Source organism: Carex rostrata, chromosome 2, assembly GCF_964058835.1.
Source record: "Carex rostrata chromosome 2, lpCarRost1.2, whole genome shotgun sequence".
Lineage (NCBI taxonomy): Eukaryota > Viridiplantae > Streptophyta > Magnoliopsida > Poales > Cyperaceae > Carex > Carex rostrata.
In genome coordinates this window covers 10,533,270-10,557,150 of record NC_135919.1, presented here as the reverse complement: position 1 = coordinate 10,557,150, position 23,881 = coordinate 10,533,270, and the positions used below count along the sequence as shown (strand labels likewise).

The 23,881-nt window shown below is 33.1% G+C and overlaps 2 protein-coding genes across 6 annotated transcripts; both read right to left on the bottom strand.

The window, feature by feature from the left end:
• Positions 1–11,058: 11,058 nt before the first annotated feature.
• On the bottom strand, positions 11,059–15,086 carry LOC144574187 (protein IQ-DOMAIN 3-like). 5 transcript variants are annotated; one of them, XM_078324078.1, is made up of 6 exons: positions 14,597–15,086; positions 14,021–14,137; positions 13,558–13,935; positions 12,755–12,970; positions 12,342–12,461; positions 11,059–12,036 (listed from the first exon to the last, which is right to left on the bottom strand). In XM_078324078.1, exons 2-6 carry the CDS (start codon positions 14,093–14,095, stop codon positions 11,317–11,319), a joined length of 1,509 nt encoding a protein of 502 aa, XP_078180204.1. In that variant the 5' UTR covers positions 14,096–14,137; positions 14,597–15,086; the 3' UTR covers positions 11,059–11,316. The 5 variants fall into 5 exon arrangements, with proteins under 5 accessions (XP_078180204.1, XP_078180211.1, XP_078180236.1 ...); XM_078324085.1 differs by having other exon boundaries at positions 14,021–14,140; positions 14,597–14,987; XM_078324110.1 differs by having other exon boundaries at positions 14,021–14,106; positions 14,597–14,831.
• LOC144547750 (uncharacterized) lies at positions 14,598–23,878 on the bottom strand. Its single transcript, XM_078296450.1, has 4 exons — positions 23,682–23,878; positions 22,903–22,918; positions 21,850–21,951; positions 14,598–14,642 (listed from the first exon to the last, which is right to left on the bottom strand). Exons 1-4 carry the CDS (start codon positions 23,876–23,878, stop codon positions 14,598–14,600), a joined length of 360 nt encoding a protein of 119 aa, XP_078152576.1.
• Between the last annotated feature and the right edge of the window lie 3 nt (positions 23,879–23,881).

The following is a 23,881-nucleotide window of genomic DNA, read 5'->3' as shown; positions in this document are numbered from 1 at the left end:
TTGATGTCTAGCCGAGCTAGCTAGTGAACAAGCTAGACTTCAGCTTGAACTCGTTAATTCAGACCGAACTAATAACGAGCTAGCTCATTAGCAAGTCAGTCCAGTAACAAATGAGCTATTAACGATGAACCAGATACAAATCACGATCGAATCACAAGCCAAGAGCTTTTTTTTTCCACCCGTAGTCCATACGCGTAATAGATCTCATTCTCTCTTCTGTAATTATTTATGTAACCGCGCTCAATGAATTTAATACATTCTTAGTTTGAGAAATAAATATAAAAGAAAAATCAATAATGAAACAGCCCAGAGCTCGTCTCTGGCAGTTCGAATAATACTAGTAGATTCGACCAGCAATGCAATTTGAAAAAATGCTGACCTTCACCAAGCCAATTATTTTATAAAAGGGAAAATTTCCCCTATGCCCATCTAAAATTTTGAAATAGCCAATTTACCCATCAAAACACCATAATATCCAATATCCCCATATAAATTTAACATTTTTTCTTCTATCCCCTTTTATTTATTTTACTTTTTATTTAATTATTTTAAAAATTAAATTGACCATTATGCCCCTCTGATTTAAGTGAACATGTCCATTAATGTTCAAACTGGATTGAATTTACAGGTAAATTGAAGAACAAAAATAATTAAAGACGCTTCATCTTGCCGTGTAATATTTCCTCCCGTCTATCATAATTTCCTTCATGTGCTAGAAAATATGATTTTGACGATTTAGCTGAAACGATGAAAGGCCCGGTGACTTATCTATTTCTTTTCCTTGATTTAAGAGTGAAATTAGAAAATAAGAAATTTTTCATTTCAGTGATGGTCAAATGCATACCCGGTGACTTATCTCCTTCTTTTGCTTGATTTACGAGTGAAATGAGAAAATGAGGAATTTCTCATTCAAGTGATGCTCAAATGCATACTTGGTGATCTAGTCGTGATTTTTATTCTCATATCAAACATTCACTTAGTTCCAACTAGCTGATTCTTTTGAATTTTTTTTTTTTTGAGATAGATTGCGAGCTCTATTAGTACCAGTACAGTTCATATTGTTGCAAACAACTAGTAGGTCTCCGAGAAGGCGTGATTGGCTTCACTGGCACCCTCTTTCACTTATCCACCTTATTGTATACTTGTATCCTTTGTGTAGAACCTTGAACTACCAATCCTGACATCGCCCTTGATGGGTAAAATTCCATAATTCAAATTAAGTATTATTAAGGATTTTGAAGCACCATCCCCCTGAAAATTTCATAATTCTAATTATGTTTGAGTTAAAGATCAATTTCACAAGACAAATTAATATATGTACATCTAATACACCAAGCACCTGGTAAGTTGCTGGTGATGTCGTACCGGTCACCAGAAATGCGCTGAAGTTCTTTGATTCTGCTATCAAGCAAGACATGACGATGAATCTCTGCATTTTGTTTTGGGTTACTACTAGTTTCATTGGAATAAGATTATAGCGGGTATATAAATCGAATTTAGTCTCTGGCCCTTCCATTATACTCTAGGTACTTTTGGTTGGATTTTCATCTTATTTTTTTTTTACTCCATAAAGGATGATCGATGATATGTCTCAGACTAAATTGAAGCTGGAGTAAGAGACAATCTAGTCTAAGGACCTTTTGATAATATTGCTAGGAAACTTTTTACTGTAGTCTTTGAAAATTACTTTTGATTCATATAAAATTAAAAATTAAGAAAAGTAGAGCAACAAAGAATTCCCACTACTGGGAAGGTGTAAGTGTTAGGGAGAGAGATGGATTCGGTGCGTGAGATGAGGGTGTCAGCAGAGGAGGGGATGCACTGAGATCGCTTCTGTCGATTTGCGATTAGGAGATATCGGTAGAATATGAGGAAACTAATTTAGAAGATAGCGTATGAAGAAGAAGTCAATTAGAAAGAAGAACAATACTGGACATCTCCATTTAAACGGAAAGGGCATAATGGTTAATTTAATTTTTTAAATAATTAAATAAAAAGTAAAATAAATAAAAGGGGATAGAAGAAAGAATGTTAACTTTGTATGGGGATATTGGATATTATGGTGTTTTGATGGGTAAATTGGCTATTTCAAAATTTTAGATGGGTACAGGGGAAATTTTCCCTTTATAAAACAAGGGATTATATAATATATCTTTATATTTTCTTTTCTTTTTGGAAGAAACGCCGGTATATCCGTTGAAATATTCTAAATTGTATATTTTTCCATCAAAATACTTAAATTTCTCATTTCTCTATTTTAGAATGGGAGAATTATTGTGCTACTCATCAAAATACTACTAATTAGGGTGGTAAGGAAAAAAAAAACGGTTTTTTTAACTATCTATGAAATCAGGAATTTGTTGAGTTTGTTCATTTTCTATGATTTCATAGAAATTGATTTAGGAGCTGAATTAAATTTGTAGCCAATTTGGCATCAGTTGGTTTGCAGAACAAAACTTTGCAAAGCAGAAGACAATTGTTAGTCTATTGCTCCTACCAACAAAAATTCAGTAGCTAAACTTGCATATTAGTATTCAGCTATTGATTGATTACAATGCAAAAGAATATTGATCGCTGTTAAATAGTAAGAAAATATTCATTGAAGAGAAGGATAAATTAATAGTAAGATAACTTTATTTTCTGCGAAGGTTTGATGAGAAGTTGTCATGCATTGCTTGGTGCTCACCTTCAAAATTTCAATGATCTAAAGTTTTCTGGTATTGGAAGAGGAGGTAGCACAGTTAGCTAGAAAAAAAAAGTTATATTATCACTAAAGTTTTCTGCGAAGGTTTTCAAAAAATAAAAATAAAGTTTTCTGGTATTAAACAGGTCTTATGCAACCTAATATCAAGTATATGTCTGTTTACCAGCTAAATTCATTCTTATTATCAATATTAATTTACACCAGGAATAGTATCAATATTAAAATCTCTTCACGACGTCTCTCAGTACAACATCTCAAATGCTGCAACCATTCCTACCTCTTCACCAAAGGATGCAACAGAAGGAACAAATTGTAAAAAAAATCAAATTACGACCTTACTAAATAGTAAACATCAACATAATTTTTTATCCTAGGAGATGTAATTTCGGATTTTTCATTTTCTTAAATACAAAATTTACGTATTACGATATAAATTTAAGAACCGCATGAATTAAAAAACAGTAATACCCGTAAATATATGAAACTATTATATATTAATCTGGATTTCTTTTTCATTTGAATGAAAATATATTATGTGAGAGACTGGAAGCCCAATAGCTATGGAGCAATAACAGCTATGGAAATGAAAAACCCCTCACGAGCTTTAATATACGCCTCCAGAACAAGGACACAAGTGTTTTATCAATTCATCTTGTAGCCGAAAGAAGAGGCGTATCATTTTTTTTAGAATTATTTTTCTCTATCAGAAAGCTAAATCAAAGGCCATTTATGAACAAAGAGAAATAAATCAACCAGCTAGGATTACGACTGCCGTAAGAAATAATTATCTCAAAATTTGATCAGCTAATAATTATATTTCAAGATTCAAATCGAAAAAGAGAGATCTGGAAGAAACAAAAAGACGATAGTTTAACAGATCCGATAAGGCTCTGAACAGCGAATTAAACATGAAAAAAGAAAATAAAAGAAATTCCGATACAGCACTGCGGCGATTTGGACTTACTTTCGCCGTCTGGTTGGAGATTGAGTTTCGGTTTAGGGTTTATGTCGAAAACGGGGGATTTTATAGAGATGGGGGGGCTGAGAGAATCGGAAAAAGAGAGGCGGGGCTAGAAGGTGAATTTTAGGGTTTCTATCTCCACCGTCAGATATATCAAGGATAGCAAGAGAGCGCATGATCAGGGCCTGAACCAGAATTTGAATTTGGGAGGCCGAGCTGCCGAAAGACGAAAGAACAACCGTATGGGGGTGCCAATCGGTATGGATATGTAAAAAACAATCGGTATGTGTATGTAAAAAATCATATGAAAATAACCACCCAACAAGCAACTTCCGATTTTATGGGGGTGCCTGACCCCCCTTTACTTGTATCTAGTTCCGCCCCTGCGCGTAATGAAACATAGGACTTAAGTAGAGTGGAAAAAAAAGTGTCGTGTTATGCCTTAGCCGTGATTTGAATCTTGTAATGTGTTGTGTTGTGACTAAGTAAATTTTTCATATATCGTACTGTAACTAAAATATTAAGGAGTAGTCACGGCACACGAATAGTCACGCTGTGCTTAAGCATGCCGTGACCAAACGTGACTCACGTGAGTCGCGTTGATCATTTTGATCATAATTTATATTAGTTTATTCAAGATTCATCATTTGATTAAGATCTAATATTTTTAATTATATATGACTAGCATAACCATGTGCAATGCCGTGTTATGGTTATATCTTTTGTGTGCCGTATCGTGTCAGATTTTATAAAAATAATCATGGCATGTGAATAGTCATAGTATGAGACACGCAGTGGCGTAGCCAGGATTTGAGTTAGGGGTGGGCAAAAATTGGGTTTGGATATTTTTTCTAAACGGGTTCAGATTCGAATCGCCTCCATAATTCTTTTTCCTCCTCTGCCCACCTACCAAATTGCATCTCTGCCTATTGAATCGGTTGTAAAATTGCATGTGCATTGCCGAATTGAACAGAGATTTAAAAATACCTTTCTTTCCTAATTAGATTAAACAACTCACAAACCATCTCTGAAATCTGAACTGACAATCGGTACTCCGAATTGAATCCAGAGGTAGGCAAAATCAAATCCAGAGATAGACAAGACCTATCGAATAACCTAGTCAAAAGAAGAACAAAAATTCCAGGGATAGGCAGCTGCCTACCCTGTGACACTGTAGCTCCGCTACTGGAGACATGCAAGTCACGATACGTAACAAACACGCGTGTCATGTTAACCATATTGTTCTGTGACCAGACTGACTCCGACGTTTTATTTTTTCAGCTCTAAATTTGAGTTGTTATATCCAACGTAAATTATACGATACAGACAGCTTTGGTGTTCATTGGACCTATCAGACTATCCGAAAACACAGCTCTATTTGTAATTTTGTGACTGATTTTGAAAAAATTAATATAAGCAAATTAATAACGACAGTAAAATAAAAAAAATATGTATACTTAGTCAAGATGAGTTTTTCTCTCTTTAGCATGTACAATTTTTTATTTTATTTTTGATAATCCTAAGTCCGAAAAAAGAGGCTCTGATTTCTGAAGAGTTTCGAATCTCAGATAAACTGCCTCAGCACTAAATGACTGAAGTCTTTCGTTAGATTAATATTTTACGAACAACATGTACAAAACTTTATACACCCAATATTTCTTGACAAACCAAGGTAATTTACTTAATGTAATTGTCCCAATCATTTAAGAATTTTTTTCTCAATCGACCTAAATTATCTACCCAATTATGTAAATGTAAAAGGTTTACGTTCGGATCCTTAATTTCAACTAAAATTCCAAATTAGTACTCGAAAGTTGGAACAGAAAACTAAGCTTTAACTAAGGGTATAAAAAAATTCTCATAATATTAATTTCGTCGATGATAGGAATTGCAGATGCAAATTCCAAAGGTTTGCTTTTCCCTGCACAAGTGCGACTTTCCGTGTCACTGTAGATTCTATTATTATTATTAATTAGTGTAGATTTGACTTGGTTCATTTTATACAAAGATTAAAGTTCATGCTTTGCAAAAACATTAAAATGTGATACTTAACAACCTGTAGGAAGATAATACACCGTATGATATAAATCTGATGGATAGGAGCTAGCTTCCATAATTTTTTTTGTGATCAATGCTCTATTGAGCACCTGCAAATCTCGTAATCTATCTAAGGCCTCCCTTGTCGTTTTGGGCCGTAAGCACGGCCCGTATTAAATATGCCCAATATCTCTCTTCGTCTTTGCCCCTATAAGGCCAGATGAACTCTCAGATTTTTGATAAATCAATCTTAGTGGTGTCAACAGGTACGATACGGATCGGGTGGAGAAATTTCATATCCATACTCATTATCATAACGAAAACAAATCTTTACTCTTATTCGTCTTTTCGAATACAATACGGGTCGGGTAAACAAATAAAAAAGTAGTATTGACATTTTGATTTGTGTTTTCAACAAAATATTTTTTAAAACAAGAAAAATAATAATAATTAATACAACTAATTTGTATTATCAAAATTTAATAAAATAAAAAAAACTTTATTGTATTGTGTATCATCTTCATACAAATATATATCTATATATATAATTTTATTTTTTAAAATTATCTTATACAAAAACGGGTAAGATAACGGAAAAAAATTATTACCCTTATCCATACCCGATAAGTTAACGAAAAAAAAATCTTACTTACCCGTATTTTCAGATACGATACGGGTCGGATAAACAGGTAAAAGTGTGCCATTGACACCCCTAATCAATCTGTCTTTGATTTTATATTTTTGATATATTTTTTTTGCAAGAATCCTTTGATTTATGTATTACTATTTGGTTGTGATATCTTAACAGTGTTATTAAATTTAGGCTTATTTTTAGACTTTATTTCGAAAAAAATAATATTTATTTTAGAATAAATGAAGTTCTTGAAAAGAACATTTTTTCTATAGAAGATTCTTATAGGATTTTATCGAAGTACATTTTAGAAATAATTAGAAAAGAAGAGAGCATTAAAAATACAAATCCTCCGATCAAATTGGATGTATGACAATGTTTTGAAACCTGATTCCCTCTGAGAAATACAGATTTTCAAGATCTTATTTGACAATCATAACTAAGACATCATCAATCCTTCCTAAATTTAGCAAGAAAATAGATGATGCATTTTACAATTAATGAAGAAAATTGATAGAGTTGAATACTAAAAAAAAAATACAGTATCATCAACTAAAATATGATAAGACTGTGGGGTGTGGCTAAATAGGAATATAGTATATATTTGACCAACAATTAGAGTTGAACTTGGCATCTCATTGGGGTAGGGGTGTCAACGGGTACGGTACAGGTCAGGTGGAGGTATTTTTATATCTGTATCCGTAATGATAACGGAAAAAAAATCTTTATCCTTATCCATTTTTTTTAATATAGTATGGGTCGGGTAAACAGATAAAAAAAAGTGTCATTAACATCTTGATTTGTGCTTTCAATAAAATACTTTTCAAAATAAGAAAATAAGAAAAAATAAATAATAAATACAACTAATTTGTATTATGAAAATTTAATAAAATATAAAACTTTATTGTATTATGTATCATCTTTATACAAATTAGGCTGGGGTGCTATGGATAGCATAGTGGCCTCTATGCTACGGCTCAATATTCGAGTTTTCAAAATCCAAACGGTCGATCCGAACCGTTCATCTTATTCTCCATATTAATATCTGGTTGGAGACCAAATTTTATAATTTTCTGAATTTTTTTACTATTTATTAAGCCACTTTGAAAATCGCTAATCCAACGGTTTTACTGTTTTGGGCAGCCACCGTTGGATCAATGATTTTGTAAAATACTTAATAAATAGTAAAAAAATTCAGAAAAATGTAAAATTTGGTCTCCAAGCAGATATTAATATGGAGAATAAGATGAACGGTTCGGATCGACCGTTTGGATTTTGAAAACTCGAATATTGAGCCGTAGCATAGAGGCCACTATGCTATCCATAACACCCCAGCCTAACTCAATTATATATCTACATATATAATTTTATTTTTAAAAATTATCTTATATAATAAAGGGTAAGATAACGAAAAGACAATAAGGATCACGTAAACAGATAAAAAGGTGTTATTGACACCCCTAATCGGGAACATTTGGTCCAATAAGACGATGGTGGCAAAACAAATGTAATATGTCAACTATAAAAATGAAAAATGTGTGAAGCATGAAATTAGAATGAGCAACGTACAATAAAAAAAGCCTTTAAATGTAGAACTAATTTTTATTCACGTGAATATTATTTAATTATACCAAAATAAATAATATAAGTAGATACTAAAAGAAGAAAAATAATGAAAAAATTTTTGGAGAAAACTAACTTGATAGAATATCACAATTTTTCTTGGAAAAAATACAGAAAGAGGTAAAGAAGAAAAAATATAGCTTGTCAGACCTTTTTGTTTTATAATTAACTGACATAATATTTAATTTGTAAAAATAAATGAAATAGAACCTTCAAAAAAAAAATGAAATAGACTAAGTCTCTAATTATATGTTTTCAATTATAAACCACGTTTAATCTCCTCCTATAATATAAATAATTTGCTAAATATAACAAATAAAAATTTGTTTTCATTTTCTCAAAAAACTATTCAGCCCTTTAACAGTTCTCAAATTTCTCAAAAGCCTCTTTCAAATGTATGTTAAAGAGGATTTGGCACAAACTTGAAAGTTTTGATGCTTAGATAGCAAGGAATAAAACAAAAATTTTATTCGACTCAAAACAAACGATCTAGTTATTGTAAATGCCAGAAACAATCTTAATTAACCTAATCAAGAATGGAATAACATAATACCTTGGATTTGATCTCCAAATCAAATCAAGAAGAGTTGTCTTGCTTAGCAACTTCTTATTCCCTTCCTCTTTCAATGGTGGTTGTGCTTTAGCCCCTCAAATGACGAGCCTTCTTAGGTATCCACCGAGAGATTAAAGAAATACTTGTATCTCTAAGGCTAGTAAGAGATTAACAAGTAGAACCTTAATCCTAGTTTAACCCTCTTCTTAATTTCTGAAAACTTATTAGAGGATTTCTAGATCTCAACACATGAGAAAAATTGGAAGATAGGAGAAAAGAGCAAATTTCGGCCAAGTTATATTTCACAGAATTTCTGACCTTTCAGTACTAAAATCCTTATATCTTTTTCTAGGTAACTCCAAACGACTTGAAATCTTCACCATTGGATTCTAGACTCCAAGGGCTATAGATTACATAGGTCATGCGTCCAGAATGATTAGTATTTGCCCTTTCAAATTGCAGTTCAAAGTTACTTAAAAAATATGTCCAGAAATTTCTTTGCTCTTTAATGAGATTGATTAGATTTAATGACATATTTAAATATTCCTTAAATCATGTCATTACTAATCAATTCTCCCCAGCATATATTTGGGCTTTGGGCTTAAACATATTAATCATATTAATATTTAATTAAGTCCACAATCCCATACATTAAAAGAGGCCAACATATAAATTAATATTCCATGTTAATTTATATGCATCTCTCATGTGTCAAAAGCTATTTAAAATATGTCACACATACTTTAAATATTACTAGGATTATTTTATAACATCTCCATGTCATAAAATTGTTCATATATTAATAACATATAATTTGTACAAATTAATTATAACTTCTTATAATTAACATAGCACATATTATATACATATCACATATGCTTTATTAATATATTTTCTTTTAATCTTTCATATGGTGTGACCCTATGGAATCCCATCATTATGGCAATAGAATTAAACATCTTAATTCTATAAATCAATGATACAACTAGCCATGGTATATTGATTACCCAAATGACGTGGATGAAAAAGCACAATGCAAAATCACGATCCCTGTAACATTAAAAATGTTGTTGTGTCAATTCCTTGCCACATGATATCCAAATAATCGTAAGGTAGGAATGTGTCATCCTTACCAATTATTCTTTCTTGATTTCCTGAAGTTTAATTATGATCATATAATCATATTGCATGCACATAATATAAACTTTATCAAGGGGCCCAGAGATATCATCACTTATATTAACATATAAGGGACAATGGTTTCTTGATACGTATCGTTCTTCCGCATAAGTTATATGCACTGCAGTAACTGCCTTTATAACGAGTTAGGCTAATATGACACTAGTGTTATATCAAACTAAATAACACCACATCTTAAACCCTTAGATTTGCTTTAAGATTCGTACTATCCGCTTTTACTGTTCAAGCACTTCATTTTGTACGAATCTTAAAGCAGATCTAAGGGTTTAAGATGTGGTGTTATTTAGTTTGATATAACACTAGTGTCATATTAGCCTAACTCCTTTATAACTCCTGGTTAAAGAGAGCGTTGGACAGTACCAACAATACATATTCCTTATGTAAGAAAAATAAATATCTCAACCAAAGAATTCTAGACACAATGAAATATCAATGACACAGAATACAATCCATATGATATTTCATTCTTGGGTCTGTCCAGTGCCATACATCTCCATGTATGCACATGTGTGATTAGATCAATAACTCCTTATCGTATGACCTATAGAACATGGCCATCATCTAATCACCACACTTATCTTATATGGTCAACCAGTGTACCTTGCTGATTGCCAAGATAAGGAACATTTAAGAGCAAACAAATTTATTCATTGTGAAGTTCTACAATTTAAGTCATCAACTCAAATGATCCACTAATATGAATACTCAAGGTACAAAATGATAAAATCATTCACTAATAAACTAAACATATCATAGATATGATCTGGGTCTAGGACACCAACACTAACAAAACTAAATATTCAATTTAATCAATCATATTTTGAGTAAGAACTAAGTTATGAAATTGTTAATAAAGAAATAACTTGGCAAATTATTTTTTAGCATAACAAAATAACACTTCATGTTTCTCGCCACAAAATCTATCTAATCAATCAGAAATTTCTTAAAATACATTATCATGTGTTTGCATGGACATAAAAAAATGTGAGCTAATTTATAGTTGTAAATATGTATACTAGGCCACTTGATGATAAGTTGCATGGATTCAGAGAAATTCATCAAGTGTAAAGATGGATGACAAACACAGAAATAAAGGAAGTGGCAAGAGTGTAAACAACCATTCTGAGCTTACCTCTGAGAAGTATCAAGTGCCACGAGATGAAACAAATTATTTTTAATTCGCATACATTGTTTGTGGTCTGTTCTTATCACTTGTAAATTTTAAATTATCAAATAGAAAAGCAAGTTTTATCAGCTCAAAAAAGTTTGTGTACTTCTTCATTTTTAACATGCAAACAAAACAAACAGATAACAAAATGAACATTACACTGCAATAAGATTAAATGAAAAAAGAAAACTGCACAAAAAAAAAAAAAAATCACAACTGTACATTGAAATCCAACAATATTATTTTCCCTCTTCTAAACAAGTTAGCACGCAACGCAACTCAAGAACAAACAAAAAATCGCGGTCTACAATAATTAAATTAGAAACAACTCGGAGAAAATAAAAAAAGCCCTCTCCAATTAATAACAATTAACACCTAATCAAAATTACAATGCACACACTCAAAAAAACATACATTATGTATTAATTAATTCTCGCACTCACGCGCCATTTCTCCTGAGCAAACCCTCTCTGAAAGAACCCCCCGATTCAAGTTTAGGTGGGCCCGAGAGGCGCCTCCCGTTACCTGGCGATCTTAAACTGGTTCTCTCGGCTGTTGGATATGATAACCTCTTTTTAACCGGTCCTTTATCTGGAGTAATGGCTGCCTCACTAATCGGGCTATAAACAGAACGTAACTTGGCCCGACTCGACTCGGTCGATTGGAGGTAGCTTGGAATCACTGGTAGGCTTGCCATACTGGTAAAACTGACATCATCTCCAATGGACCCTGCAATGCTGTGTCGCCGTACCCTCTCAGACCGGGTGCTACCTACACTCCTGGCATCCTCTTCTCTGTGTCCTCTAACGGGTTTTGGGCTCGCTGATCGGGCCTTTAGGGGCCCGGGAGGCTTCGAACGAGGGGTCGAGGGAGACTGGCGGCTGGGAGGACGGCTCATTGACTGAGGTCCCGTGGGGGTTGTAGTGCCACCTCGGTTAACGTTTTGGTTAGGATTTGGATTTGATTTGAGGCTCTGTACGGCAGATTTGAGGGTGGTGCGGTCAGTAACGGGTTCGAGTTGCTTATCAGTGGGTGACGTGGCGGCACGGCACTCCCATGGACGAGCAGCCATCCAGCGTTCTACCCAGCTCCAGCCCCAATGCGGATTGGTTGGGTCGGTGAAGGTGGGTTTCATGACCCGGTTTGAAGTATTCCTCCACTGCAAATTTGGACCACAAGTTCTGTTATTTAAAAGGGTACTTCAAAAAATAACAGTAATGTGGTTTTTACCAGTGACCAAATACATTCTTGCTTTAAGGTTTAGTCGCAGGTGCTAAAGGAAAGATCTTCCTCTTAACAAGGAAAAAGATATTGATCATGCCAGCTCGCATTTCACATTTACGAATCAGAGTTATTAAAAATGTGTACTGAATTACCCAACAGGGTTAATTGTATACTGATCAAAGTGAAGCTAATAAATAACTATAGATGGTTTGATGCAAAGTTTAGTTTTGATAACTATACCTGGTGTGTGAAGGCATAAGCCAATGCACGCTCCCTCTTGATAGCAGCTTCTTGCCTTGACTGAATGCTGGCATCAATTTGCTCCTTGGTTTGTACACTTTGATTCCAATCTTCAGCTGCCTGTTCCAAATATGAATTTTGTTTAGTAAATAACCATAGATAAAGAAACTATGAGCTGTCTAGGAATTGAGGAAAGGGAAAAAAAGAGGATCTTTGGCACCAGATCAACAATTGAAATTCACTGTCAGATTGATGGATTTTACTAATAAAAATGTAAAGGTCGAAGTTGCTTGCATTTAAAGTATTAATGCGAAGTATCTTGCATAATAGGCATATAAAACTCAATGCTTAATTATATTAGTAAGCATTTTGAAAATAATGACGAGTTAAAGAAACGAAGGTTACTATTTCACCTTCAAATTCTCCTCCTTTGCCTTGAGCTGGAGTTGCTTTTGAATAGCTTGGTTTTCTTCGACCATTTGTCTCCTTCGAGCATGAATCTCAAACTGAATGTGTGTCTGACGCTGTATGGAGTAAATAGTTTTCTCAGTCTGGCGTTTGACAGTGTTTCCATCAACCAAGGCCTTTAGTCTCACAAGCCCTCTGAGTGCCCTTAAAGACTTTCTTGCCTTCAAACACAAAAAAAATATAGTTAATTAAGAAAATAGTAACAGTGGTAAAGATAAAAAAAAAATCAATTTTAGATTCAGTCAGTACCAGATTAATTTGAACTACTTTATAGCAAGGCATTTCCTTTGTCAGAGGAGAAAAGATTGCTAAAAAAACTATATGATTACGATTTATCGCCCATTTTTAAACAATAAAATTAATTCTGTATTTCACAAAGGAAACTGTTATGGTGAATCCTTTCAAAATCTGAAGATAACTTCTTAACAGTACTTTCCTGCAAAGAGAGAAATATCTGATAACCCTCTATGAAATTGAAAATGGCACAATATTCCTTTCCACAATTTCTCTATGGGAAATCAGTATTCTTGGCGAATTTGAATAAAATGGCAATTGGAGTACCCCGGTTATATCTTTTTGCATTTTCAGTGTACGAGATACTTCGTATTTACTTGTTTAGATTTTCCAACAACATGTCAATATTTATTAATAAAAATATACTCATCCAAAATTAACCTCTGCTCCTCATGCATGCATAAATCTTTTGTACATGAACAAGAAATAAAAACAAATCAACGGTTCTCCATACCAGAAACCCACGGAAGGCGGTCTGAATCCTGATGGCAGCAATCTCCTCTTTTGACTTCCGTGCAATCCTCGTTGTCACTGGTGCATTTGTGGCAGCGGTGAGGCGAACGACTTCGGCAGCAGCCTGCGCAGCAACAGCCGCAGCCTCAGCCGCCACAGCAGAGGCCAGAGCCACAGAGTACGCATGCTTGTTCTGGCCACCGTCGGTTTCAGACAATTTAATCTCCTCTAATTGCCGAGATGCTGTAGCTAGCGAGAAAGAGGTAGAGGTAGAGGCAGCTGCGTGATTATTTTCTACATTGATTTCTTCGACCGAACTGGAGGCAAGTGGTTCTGTGCTCCTTGACCGGCCGAACCGCCATTTCTTCTTTGGTTTTTCCTAAATACATGGAAATTTGGGGGTTAATTTGAAATTGCAAAAATCCAAGAGAAATATTACTTAGCAGAGAGAGAGAGAGAGATACCTTGGATTTCTTCTCCTCTGAACGGGGGCTGAAGACTTTTTTCACAGCATCAAACCATTTTGTTTTGTTACCCATCTCTTAATTACCTATTATTTCCCGTATTAGTGCATTGACAACCTGCTATTAGAAACAAGTAAATTAAACTATGGCATCTGTTTCCTAAATAAACAGTCAAAATTGAAATCCAAGTCTTCTTTATCTCTTTCTTTCCCACCAGAAGCATTTCATTATGGCAAAATTAAAACCATCCAAAAATATAATTGAAGCATTAAACATATATGTAACCCATCAAAATTTCTAAGGCACGAACATAAAAAAAAAAAAAAAAAAAAAGATCAAACTTTAGAAAGGAGAGCTTTTGCAGAGCTGACATCTTTCCCGGGAAAAAAAGAGAAAAGTGAACTTACAAAGCAAATTAGGAATTGGGAACCTCAAAAGCCACACATAAATCCTTACATAAGAAACTTTAAGAAATAATAATTCTGAGAACTAAAAGTCTAAAACCCAGAAGAAGGTCGTTAGTAGTCGTTACACTACAGTTAAATAAACAAAAATATTTGGAGAAAAATAACTGACCTTAGAATTGTTGTTTTATGTCAAGCTGATTAGGTTTCTCTATCTCCTGAAACCAGCAGAGAGGCAAAGAAATAAAAAAGATAGAAGAACAGGAGTCGTGTGGGAGTCGAGGAGACGAAAGTTTACAACAATTCAAAGAACCTTTAGACCAAAACAAAAGGGTTGGCCAGAAAATTCAAAAAGAAATAAAATGGATCGAATAAATCGCTTTCTCGTAGCATTATCTAGAATAAAACGGCCAATGAGGAAAGCGATTGAAAAATCTATAACAAAAACAATTTCGACTGCGGCGCTGACTCTCTCTCTCGCGCTCTCTCTCTGTCCGGGTGGAGACTGGAGCGATAACGCCTTTCTCTCTCTCCGCTCTCCTTCCTCAGTCTGAGCTGTGGGGCCCACACACGAGGAGAGGGAAAGGTTTTATTTCATCTGTATTTATTTATCATTTTCTTTCTTTTTTGTGAGTGTGATGCTCCGCTCTCTCAGCCTCTCTCTCTCTCTCTCGCGTGACAGCTGACAGTAGCTGTATTGTTTTTTTGCAAGACGCCACTCTGTCTAAGTGGACCTTCATCTTTCGACACGATATAAATGGGCCTGGTACTTGCGTGTAAATGGACCATGTGACTCGTAGTCGTAGAATATTCTTAAAAATCCTTCAAGTTTTGCCGAATTTATTTAGTTACCACCTCAGTAATTCAAAATTAATTAAACACCACCCTAATCAACATAATTCAAAAGTCAAAAGTTATGGTGGCATTTCATTAGATAAGAGTTTGGATTATCTTCAGATGGGAGAAATTTGTTAAACATTTACTAAAGACTCTTTTATAATGAACCATTTTATGAGCTAACCATTCAAGATTTTTCAAAATATCAGAAAATTGACAATACTTTGTGTGTACGTGACAAACTGCATGAGCTCCTTGATAACTAAAAAAAAGATTGGTGGGCACCTGCAGCTGGAACGAGATCGCCTGCCCCTCTGGGGGCAGGAAATTCTTGCTCCTAGTGTTATTGCCGGGTGGAGCCGGTCACTTTTAAAATTTAAATATATATTTGATCTGGAGCCCAGTTCAGACTCACTAACAATGACTCTAGGGGCAGGAATTTCCTGCCCCCAGGGGTGCAGGAGATTTGGTTCCCCTCCAACTGGGGCACTAATTGGTGTGCCTTCTCAATGCGCGCACCAAATTGGTACCCTCTCTCAGAGTGTGCACTGGTCAAGTTTGGTGTGCGGACTGAAGACGCATGGTAATAATTTTTGAATTTTGTCGATTAGAGTGGTGCTTGATTAATTTCGAATCAATGAGGTGGTAACTAAAAAAAATTCGGCAAGTTTTGTATTTAGGTTTGTTGTTTTGTAATTGTATAGAAGTGCCGATTATTTTTTATTTTAGGAAATACAAAAAATTGTAAATTTAAAAAAAAAATCAGAATGGAATTAAAATATCTCACTTCGTAAGTAAGACGTCATAAACTATAATCCAACCGGTAGACGACATAGTTTATTAAATCTGTCCCAGTAATAAAAGAAAATGTATGTGTCGCTCATAGTCTGCAGCGTACTGTTCATCCCTGAAGAACATGATTACCATGTGAAGACTGTTAGCTGATCTTTGAACACACTAATAAATGGTATTGCACAGGGCCACAAGCCAGTTAGCAAGACAATTTCATACTTGGAATTGTACGCAAGGCCCATCTATTGCTACATTTTGTAAGTGGCAAATTTAATATTAATATATTATAAGGACACTGCGTAGGGATGTAAATTTGTATCGAGCTGTGACTAATTACGTTGTAATTTGAGCTACGCGTTGTATCATAATCAGATCAGATTTTTATAAGTTACAATGTGTTGTGATTAAATTCACAGGATTGGTCACGTTACATTAGTTATATTGTGACATGTCATGTTCCAAATATGAATGGTCATCTGTCATATTTGATCATGTTCATTAATTATTTTGTTTTGTATTTTAAGCTAGTTTAATTAAAATTCACTAATCCATCATGATCTAGCAATTACGTATTATGACTCGCGCGGCCACATATCATATTATATCAATTTTTTGAAAATAATCACGTCAAATGAATGATCACGACACAAAACAAATAAATAACAACACAAGATGGACATGCATGTCGTATTGTACCATTAATGTATCCGATTATGACATGTCTTCTTCTACATCTCTATTGTGTATTGCACAACACAAATACTATTTCATGCTATGCAAACTTCAATATACATATACAGTTAACAATCTATTGAAATTTAATTTTATCTGTTTTAACCTTTCATATATTCTAACTCTTCTCGTAAAATATTAAATATTTACTTTTAATTTAGTGATTGGAGCTTCATTTTGTATGTGCAAGGACTTGATTTCAAACTCACCAATTATATTGTGTATTTTAAAACTATTTTTTATTAAGATTATTTAGTTCCGCCTCAGAATATGGAACTCTATAAGTACATATCTATCTATAATATAAATAATTTATCTTTCAAAAGTTTGCATCCAAGCAGAATGATTAGAGTGTTATGCAACTTTATTATAAGTGCATAATGATCTCAGAACTTTGAAGTTAGAGACATTTCGAGCGCCACAGATTAGCATCTATATTATTTTTTCCTTTCTTTTTTGCTATACAGATACCATGAAGGCATGAAATATGGTACATCCGGAATGGTATTCATAGTCTCTCATTCCTTTCTGATTTTTTTAAATTTGTTTTGTTTTGTTTTGTTTTGTTTCTCATTAATAAAAAAGTCGGGAAGTTGTGTAATTGTGTATTTATATTAATTTTGTTTTCATTGATAATTCTTCTTTGTTTATATGTGACGTATTATATATATTAACATGTTGTTTTTTTACCTAAGAAGCATATATGATTAAAATAGAAATTTTAGTGCATATAGCAAATTTTATAAAAACAAAGTTTATAATAATCGAAATAAAATGCGCAAAAGACTTCTGCGTTTCTGACTTCTATGTTCCGATATTTTATTCAAATATTAATATATGACGTATGCTTTTTTTTTTTCTTTAAGTTTTGACAAATTATAACAAGACAGACATAAGTTTAATTTAATGGCATTTAGTTCAAATCTAAGTGGACTTTTGCATTCATAGAATATGCTATCCTTTGACTAATTACTAAAGAGATGAGTTACGGTGAGTTGCGAAATAAAACGCGTTTCTACTTCACGCTGTATTTTCATTTTGAAAGTCTAAACGACCGATCCGAACCGTTAGATATGATCTCCATATTGAAATGTGCTTGGAGACTAAATTTTACATTTTTTGGAATTTTTTTACTATTTATTAAGCAATTTTGAAAACTGTTGTTTTGCTGTAAACAGTAAAAAAACAGTAAAAATTTCTGGACCATCGGATCAGCGATTTTCAAAATTGCTTAATAAATAGTAAAAAAATTCCAAAAAATATAAAATTTGGTCTCCAAGTACATTTCAATTTGGTCTCCAAGTAAAATAGTCGTTTTACTTCGCAACTCACCGTAGCCCATCTCATTACTAAATTAATTACAATAAATTTTAGAAAATATAAGGAATATCCAATAAAGAAATTTTTCGTCACTCAACTTTGTGTTATCTATTTTTTATCATTGAATTTTGTTTATTGATTGTATTGCATCACCGCGTTCATTTTAAATTGAAATAAAACACATTACACACAAACTTTTCAAACTAATAAACTTCTGACCCATTTCATGTCAAAAACTCTGCAAAGGAATTAAATAATCTCATTTTTTTTCTAATTTTTTTTTAACAAAAGTCTTGAATTATTAACAGATTCAAAATAAAAAACGTGCAATTATAAAACACAATCTGCTTCACATATTGCACTTGAACAAGTTACAGTTTGAAGAATTAGTTTACAAATTGTGCAAAGTTTTAACCTAAAATCCGCATGGCGATTTTAGTTAGATGAAGGTTAAAGTTGGATGATCAAAACTTAATAATTCAGAGTTAAAAGTTTGATTATAGTGCATACTGTTGCATGGGAATTCTTTTGCAACGAATTTACAATCCATATTACAATATTGAAATTGTCAATACAAAGACACTCAAGTGCTTCTCAAAAATCATCTTCTGCAATTTTTAAAACTTGTTTTCTTATTCCAATAAAATATGAATCCATAATGTAAGAGATTATTGCAACAGTATGGTAGTCAAACGCATTAAAATCGAGTCATAGAAAAATTGTAACATAATGAGTGGCTTCCTGTGAAATTTATATAAAAGAAGGCCTGATACAGAAAATGTCAAATAGTTTGTATTTGTACAGTGTACTCCAGGTCCATGGAAGGTTTGAACCCGATCGCGGAGTTGAATAAAGTAATGGCTGATTGGATTGGATCGATCACGGATTCACAGGAATAATCTTCCCTTTGACGACGTTTTAAAAAGGAAGCCTTTCCAATGGATACCGCGCAGTGGCGCGCGCTTTTTTTGATGCTACTTCTCTCTAATTAAAATGACAAAGGCTGCTGATCTGCGTACTAAAAATATATCTAATCATGGTGTTTCTTTGACAGTGAAGTTTATGTAATTCTGAGCCCGCTCAGCTTTTTGATTGAAGGTAAAATTATTGACAGAGCAGCTTTTTTTTCATGCCCCCGTTCAAGTCATATACATGTTATTGTTTCAGAATAAAATTATATTGTACGGTTGCACCTATGGAAAATTTTCAAATAGTCAATTTTCTCATAAAAATATTTTAACATCCAATATTTTTATAAAAATTTAACGAAAAAAACAGATTCAATATTCATCGGACTCAAATTGGAGTTCGATAGACAACGCTTCCATCCAATTCGCTCCAAAAATTGTAAACACTGCTTTAATATTCATACAAATTTGTTGTCCATTAAATTTAAATTCGAGTCCGATGAACATGAGACCTAACCTTCCCAGTCACACTTCATGAAGCAAAAACTACCCGGTCCGTATTTTATTCCTTTTTTAAGTAACATACTACTAATTGAAGAATGAGGTACTTTGATCCGTTGTCGGCGTTATAACCGCTGAGCGCTCATGTGATTAATAATGAACTAGAGCTAGAAGCGCTTCAGACCTGAACTTACTGGGTCCCATCCTAGCCCACTTTTCTTTTAAGATTTTTATTGCAAACCCATGTGGCAAGTGTCAATTTCTCAAATCTCAATGATAATATTCAGTTATCCAAGAGCCAAATCATTAATTCAATTCATCTCTCGGTAAACCATTGATTCAATTCCAGTAGATATACCAATAAGATCCAATCATTAATTCGGTCCAACCTATTTGATTGAAAAACAAGCAATTCATCTCTCTGTAATTTAATTTTATAAAAATAAAATCACTAAAGAGCCCTGGTTTCCAAGTAAATATGGAGATCATATTTAAGAGTTCAAATCAGTTGGTTGAACTTAGAAAATAGAAATATAAATTCATAGCATGATCCATAATATGCATATGAGGCAATTTCTCTTTTTCAAAATTTCTTAGACCTGATGATAATGAGCAAGCTTATCTCTTTAGTATCAAATAAAAGCTTTAGAGGTGCCTCATATGACTTGTACGCTGCGTTCCTTCAGCACATCCATTTCAAATAGTGTGCACCTCAGATGATAAGTGCGCATCCTCTGGGATATCTCAAATTTTGCGTGACCGACGTGTTCGGTGCCTATTCGGAGATGGCGCGGGTCAGGATTATTTGAGCTTTGAGATTTGTGCATAACGTATTTGAACGGTTGAGATTTTACATAAAGTCACGCAAAATATGAGATATCTCAGAGGATGCGAATTCTCAGATGATACTGGCTCATTTAAATCTTGATTAAATTCAAATATCAAATCTCCTACAACTCTATTTTTCGTTCCATTCCAACTTTTTGGCAGTTATCACAAATACCTGACGAATGTCCAAGACATGTATTGATTTTTTTTTTATTTGTAGCATTTAAAAAAAATTCCATCGCATCAAATTGCCAACATTCAGGACCAGTTAGGGTGATAACGGTACGGTAAGAATCGAGCGGAAGTATTTTCATATATGTATCTATTATATATTATTCTTATCCATACTCTTATCTTTATCTGTATTCTATCTTTATATGTTACAAATTATGTTCTCCCTACTTTATCCTTATCCGTTATTGTTGTCGAATAATAAAACAGTAGCGGATAAATAACGGATAATACTAATATAATAATAATTTTTATTGTTTATTAAATAAAATATTAGAACATATATATTTATTTCATGATAGTACTTTATTCAAAAAAATTCTGATCATGCTAAATACAAATAAACCAATTAAAGTATTCTTTTCAATGCTCATTAATATATATAATAGATATAATTTTTTTTATAATTACCCGATCCCGATCAAGTAATGGGTTCAAAATAGACTTTACCCGTAATATTATCCATTTAGATAACAAAAAAAAAAATTTACCCGTACCCATACTCCATAAGTTTATGGGAAAAAAATCTTACATGTGCCCATCTTATCGGATACAATACATATTCCGGGTAAACAGATAAAAGGGTGCCATTGACACCCCTAGAACCAATTAATCCTTTTTATTCTTTATTTTTATGGACCAAAAAAAAAATTAAGGTACCACACTCGGTACAATGAGCTCCAATAAGGTCCAATAAGCTCTCAACCAAATGATAGAAATTTAGGGGCGTTTGGTTCGCGCTATAGGTCATTCTAGGGAATAGTAGGATCCCAGAGAATGTAATACCAGGGAATGTCATTTCAGGACATATGTCATTACCATGTTTGGTATAGACATAACTTCACTATTTTTTAATTATTAAATAAATAATGTTATGTTACCAAATTTTTTATGTATTGCTTAAAGATAAATTAGAAATTAGAAATAAAATTAATGTAAAAAAAATCACATAACGTGAAAAAACTATAAAAAAAAACTTAAGCACTGAAAACTACTTGAGCAACATAAAAAACAGTAATAATATAAAATAACATCCATTTGTCCTAAATTAAAAAATAAAAACATAGTTGATTCTGAAAATTACTACATCTGACAACCACCTAGGATTCACCTCACATACTCTGACTTTTTGTCATCCGCTAAAGAAAAAAAAAATTGGTTTTACTAGTATCTCCTGAAATGATTGGCCTCTTGCATTCTGATCAATAGGCATTTCTCTTCAAATATGATTGTGAATGAGCACACATGCTGCAATTATTCGACATTGAATATTTACCAGATAAAATGATTTTCCCCTAAGAATTGTCCATCTCCCTTTAGGAAGACCAAAACATCGTTCTATGACATTGCGTGCTGAAGAATGTTTGTAGTTATAAAACTCCCATGTTGTTCATAGTAATCTGCCATCATTCCAATCACTTAAATGATATCTTTGACCTCTGTAAGGCGTAAAAAAATCCTCTCCATTTGGATAACCGGCATCACAAAGATAGTAACCTGAAGTTAGAAAAAATACAATCTTTTGAATTGGAGATATGAAAACAGCTCCAGATTTACCTTCTGTTAGTAAACTGACTGCACAAGTGGTTCTGGATCAATTTTGATCAAACAACTGTATGAGCATATAGTAGACACACATACAAGAACTCTAGAAAAATAATTTCTCAAAAATGATTTTTTTACAAGTTTTGATGGCCTATTGAATTTCATATTTCAGAAATGAAGTGCACTGCCCCATACTGTAATGCATGCTAAAATAGTTGTTCATCATGGTTAGTCTATAATAAAATCTAGTATTTGGTAGGCATAAATCACAGGTATTAATGGACTCATACAAACAAAGAATGTACAAATCCATGCAGCATATTAATTATAAAAAAAAAAAAAAACAACAAACAACATGTTAAAGAAATAAAGAATGGGCAATCTAGTCAAAGTAGCTAATTTTTATATTCAAACTTAATAAAATTCATATGTGAAAATTTTATAAAAGTTTGAGATATTCGTAAATGTGACCCAGTAACTATGCCTCATAATTTAGATCTAGTCTCTCTATCAATTTGTGAGAAAACATACTGAGAAAATAAAGAATGTGATTGGAGACTTAATCAAATTGGGAGCTCAAAAATGCAAGGAAGGCTATATCCGAGCTACCGAGAAAACATACTAATCCTGACTTTTTCTTCTTAGGAAATGAGACTGGTACAAGTACTGTACCGGGTCACAACAGTCTTTCGGGAATGAAACATTGATACTAAAACCATGCTGTAAAACAAAACTTACTAGGTTGTGCTAAGTATTGTTTCACATACAAACCTAATTAACGTACATTAGTCTTGAACTTACTAGGAGCAAAACAAAACTTAAGTCAGTGTTTCAGATACAAAGTAGCACCGTGCTGAGCAGTTTTCAGTTATGAATATTTTGTCGGTTTGATTTTTTGGATTATGCACAGTAAGGTATGATTTATTATTACCAGTACACTTTTCTTTTTGAAAATTTACCAGTACACTTTTCAAAAAAAGAAAGTAAAAAACATTACACCAATACATTAACTTAAAAAACAAAAAACAAATAAACAGTATATCAGTACCCAACTCCACCAAAGAGGCAATACCTTGTTATTGTTATTGACTATTGTACTGATTGAATTATTATTCTTTTTGGGGATTGACTGCTTACATTTTTAAGTGCTAGAATTTCATAAATCTTCGTTTGAAATTTGTAAAAGACTTATTTTTACTTTTGAACACTCAAGGACACTAAAATAGCATTATATTACACTGAAATAACATAAAACTGTTACTGTACTAAAAAATTGAGTACAAGATGGTAATAAATAAAAGGAGCAAATTAAACAGAATTTTGTTTCCTTGTTGCAAGTCACAAATTTAGAGATAATGTCCTAAAACCCATTCCACAGTTTAAAAGAAGCAGGAAATCAAGACTCAAGAAAATGTGTCATAATTATCAACTCATCGAGCATATTCCCAAAAAAACAGAATATCATCTCAGTATGTCACCATTGCTTATCCCACATTAGAACAGAACCCAAGAATTCAAGAATTAAGAACACTAAATAGAAAACTGAAACTATATGATAAATACTAATTAATATGCTTACCACGAGGGAAATGTAATCCATTTCTCCTAGCAATTGCATCACGTAGTACTCTTGAATCAGCAGCAGATCCTTCCCATCCAGGTAGAATATATATGAACTGCATATCTGGAGAACAAACTCCTAAAACAATTGTGGCAACCTCCTTTTTTCCTGGTACGGTATCTAGCTTTGTCAATGTCATATA

Bases quoted from the DNA above. Each gene is read 5' to 3' on its own strand.
- LOC144574187 (XM_078324078.1), bottom strand. From the start codon at position 14,095: ATGGGTAACAAAACAAAATGGTTTGATGCTGTGAAAAAAGTCTTCAGC. The intron at 12,971-13,557 runs GTATGGAGAACC...TTGTGTTTGAAG, and splicing joins CCGCCTTCCGTGGGTTTCTG to GCAAGAAAGTCTTTAAGGGC. The intron at 12,037-12,341 runs GTATAGTTATCA...CCAAATTTGCAG, and splicing joins CTTATGCCTTCACACACCAG to TGGAGGAATACTTCAAACCG.
- LOC144547750 (XM_078296450.1), bottom strand. From the start codon at position 23,878: ATGACATTGACAAAGCTAGATACCGTACCAGGAAAAAAGGAGGTTGCC. The intron at 14,643-21,849 runs GTAAATATTCAA...TGCTGGTTTCAG, and splicing joins GGGGAAAATCATTTTATCTG to GAGATAGAGAAACCTAATCA.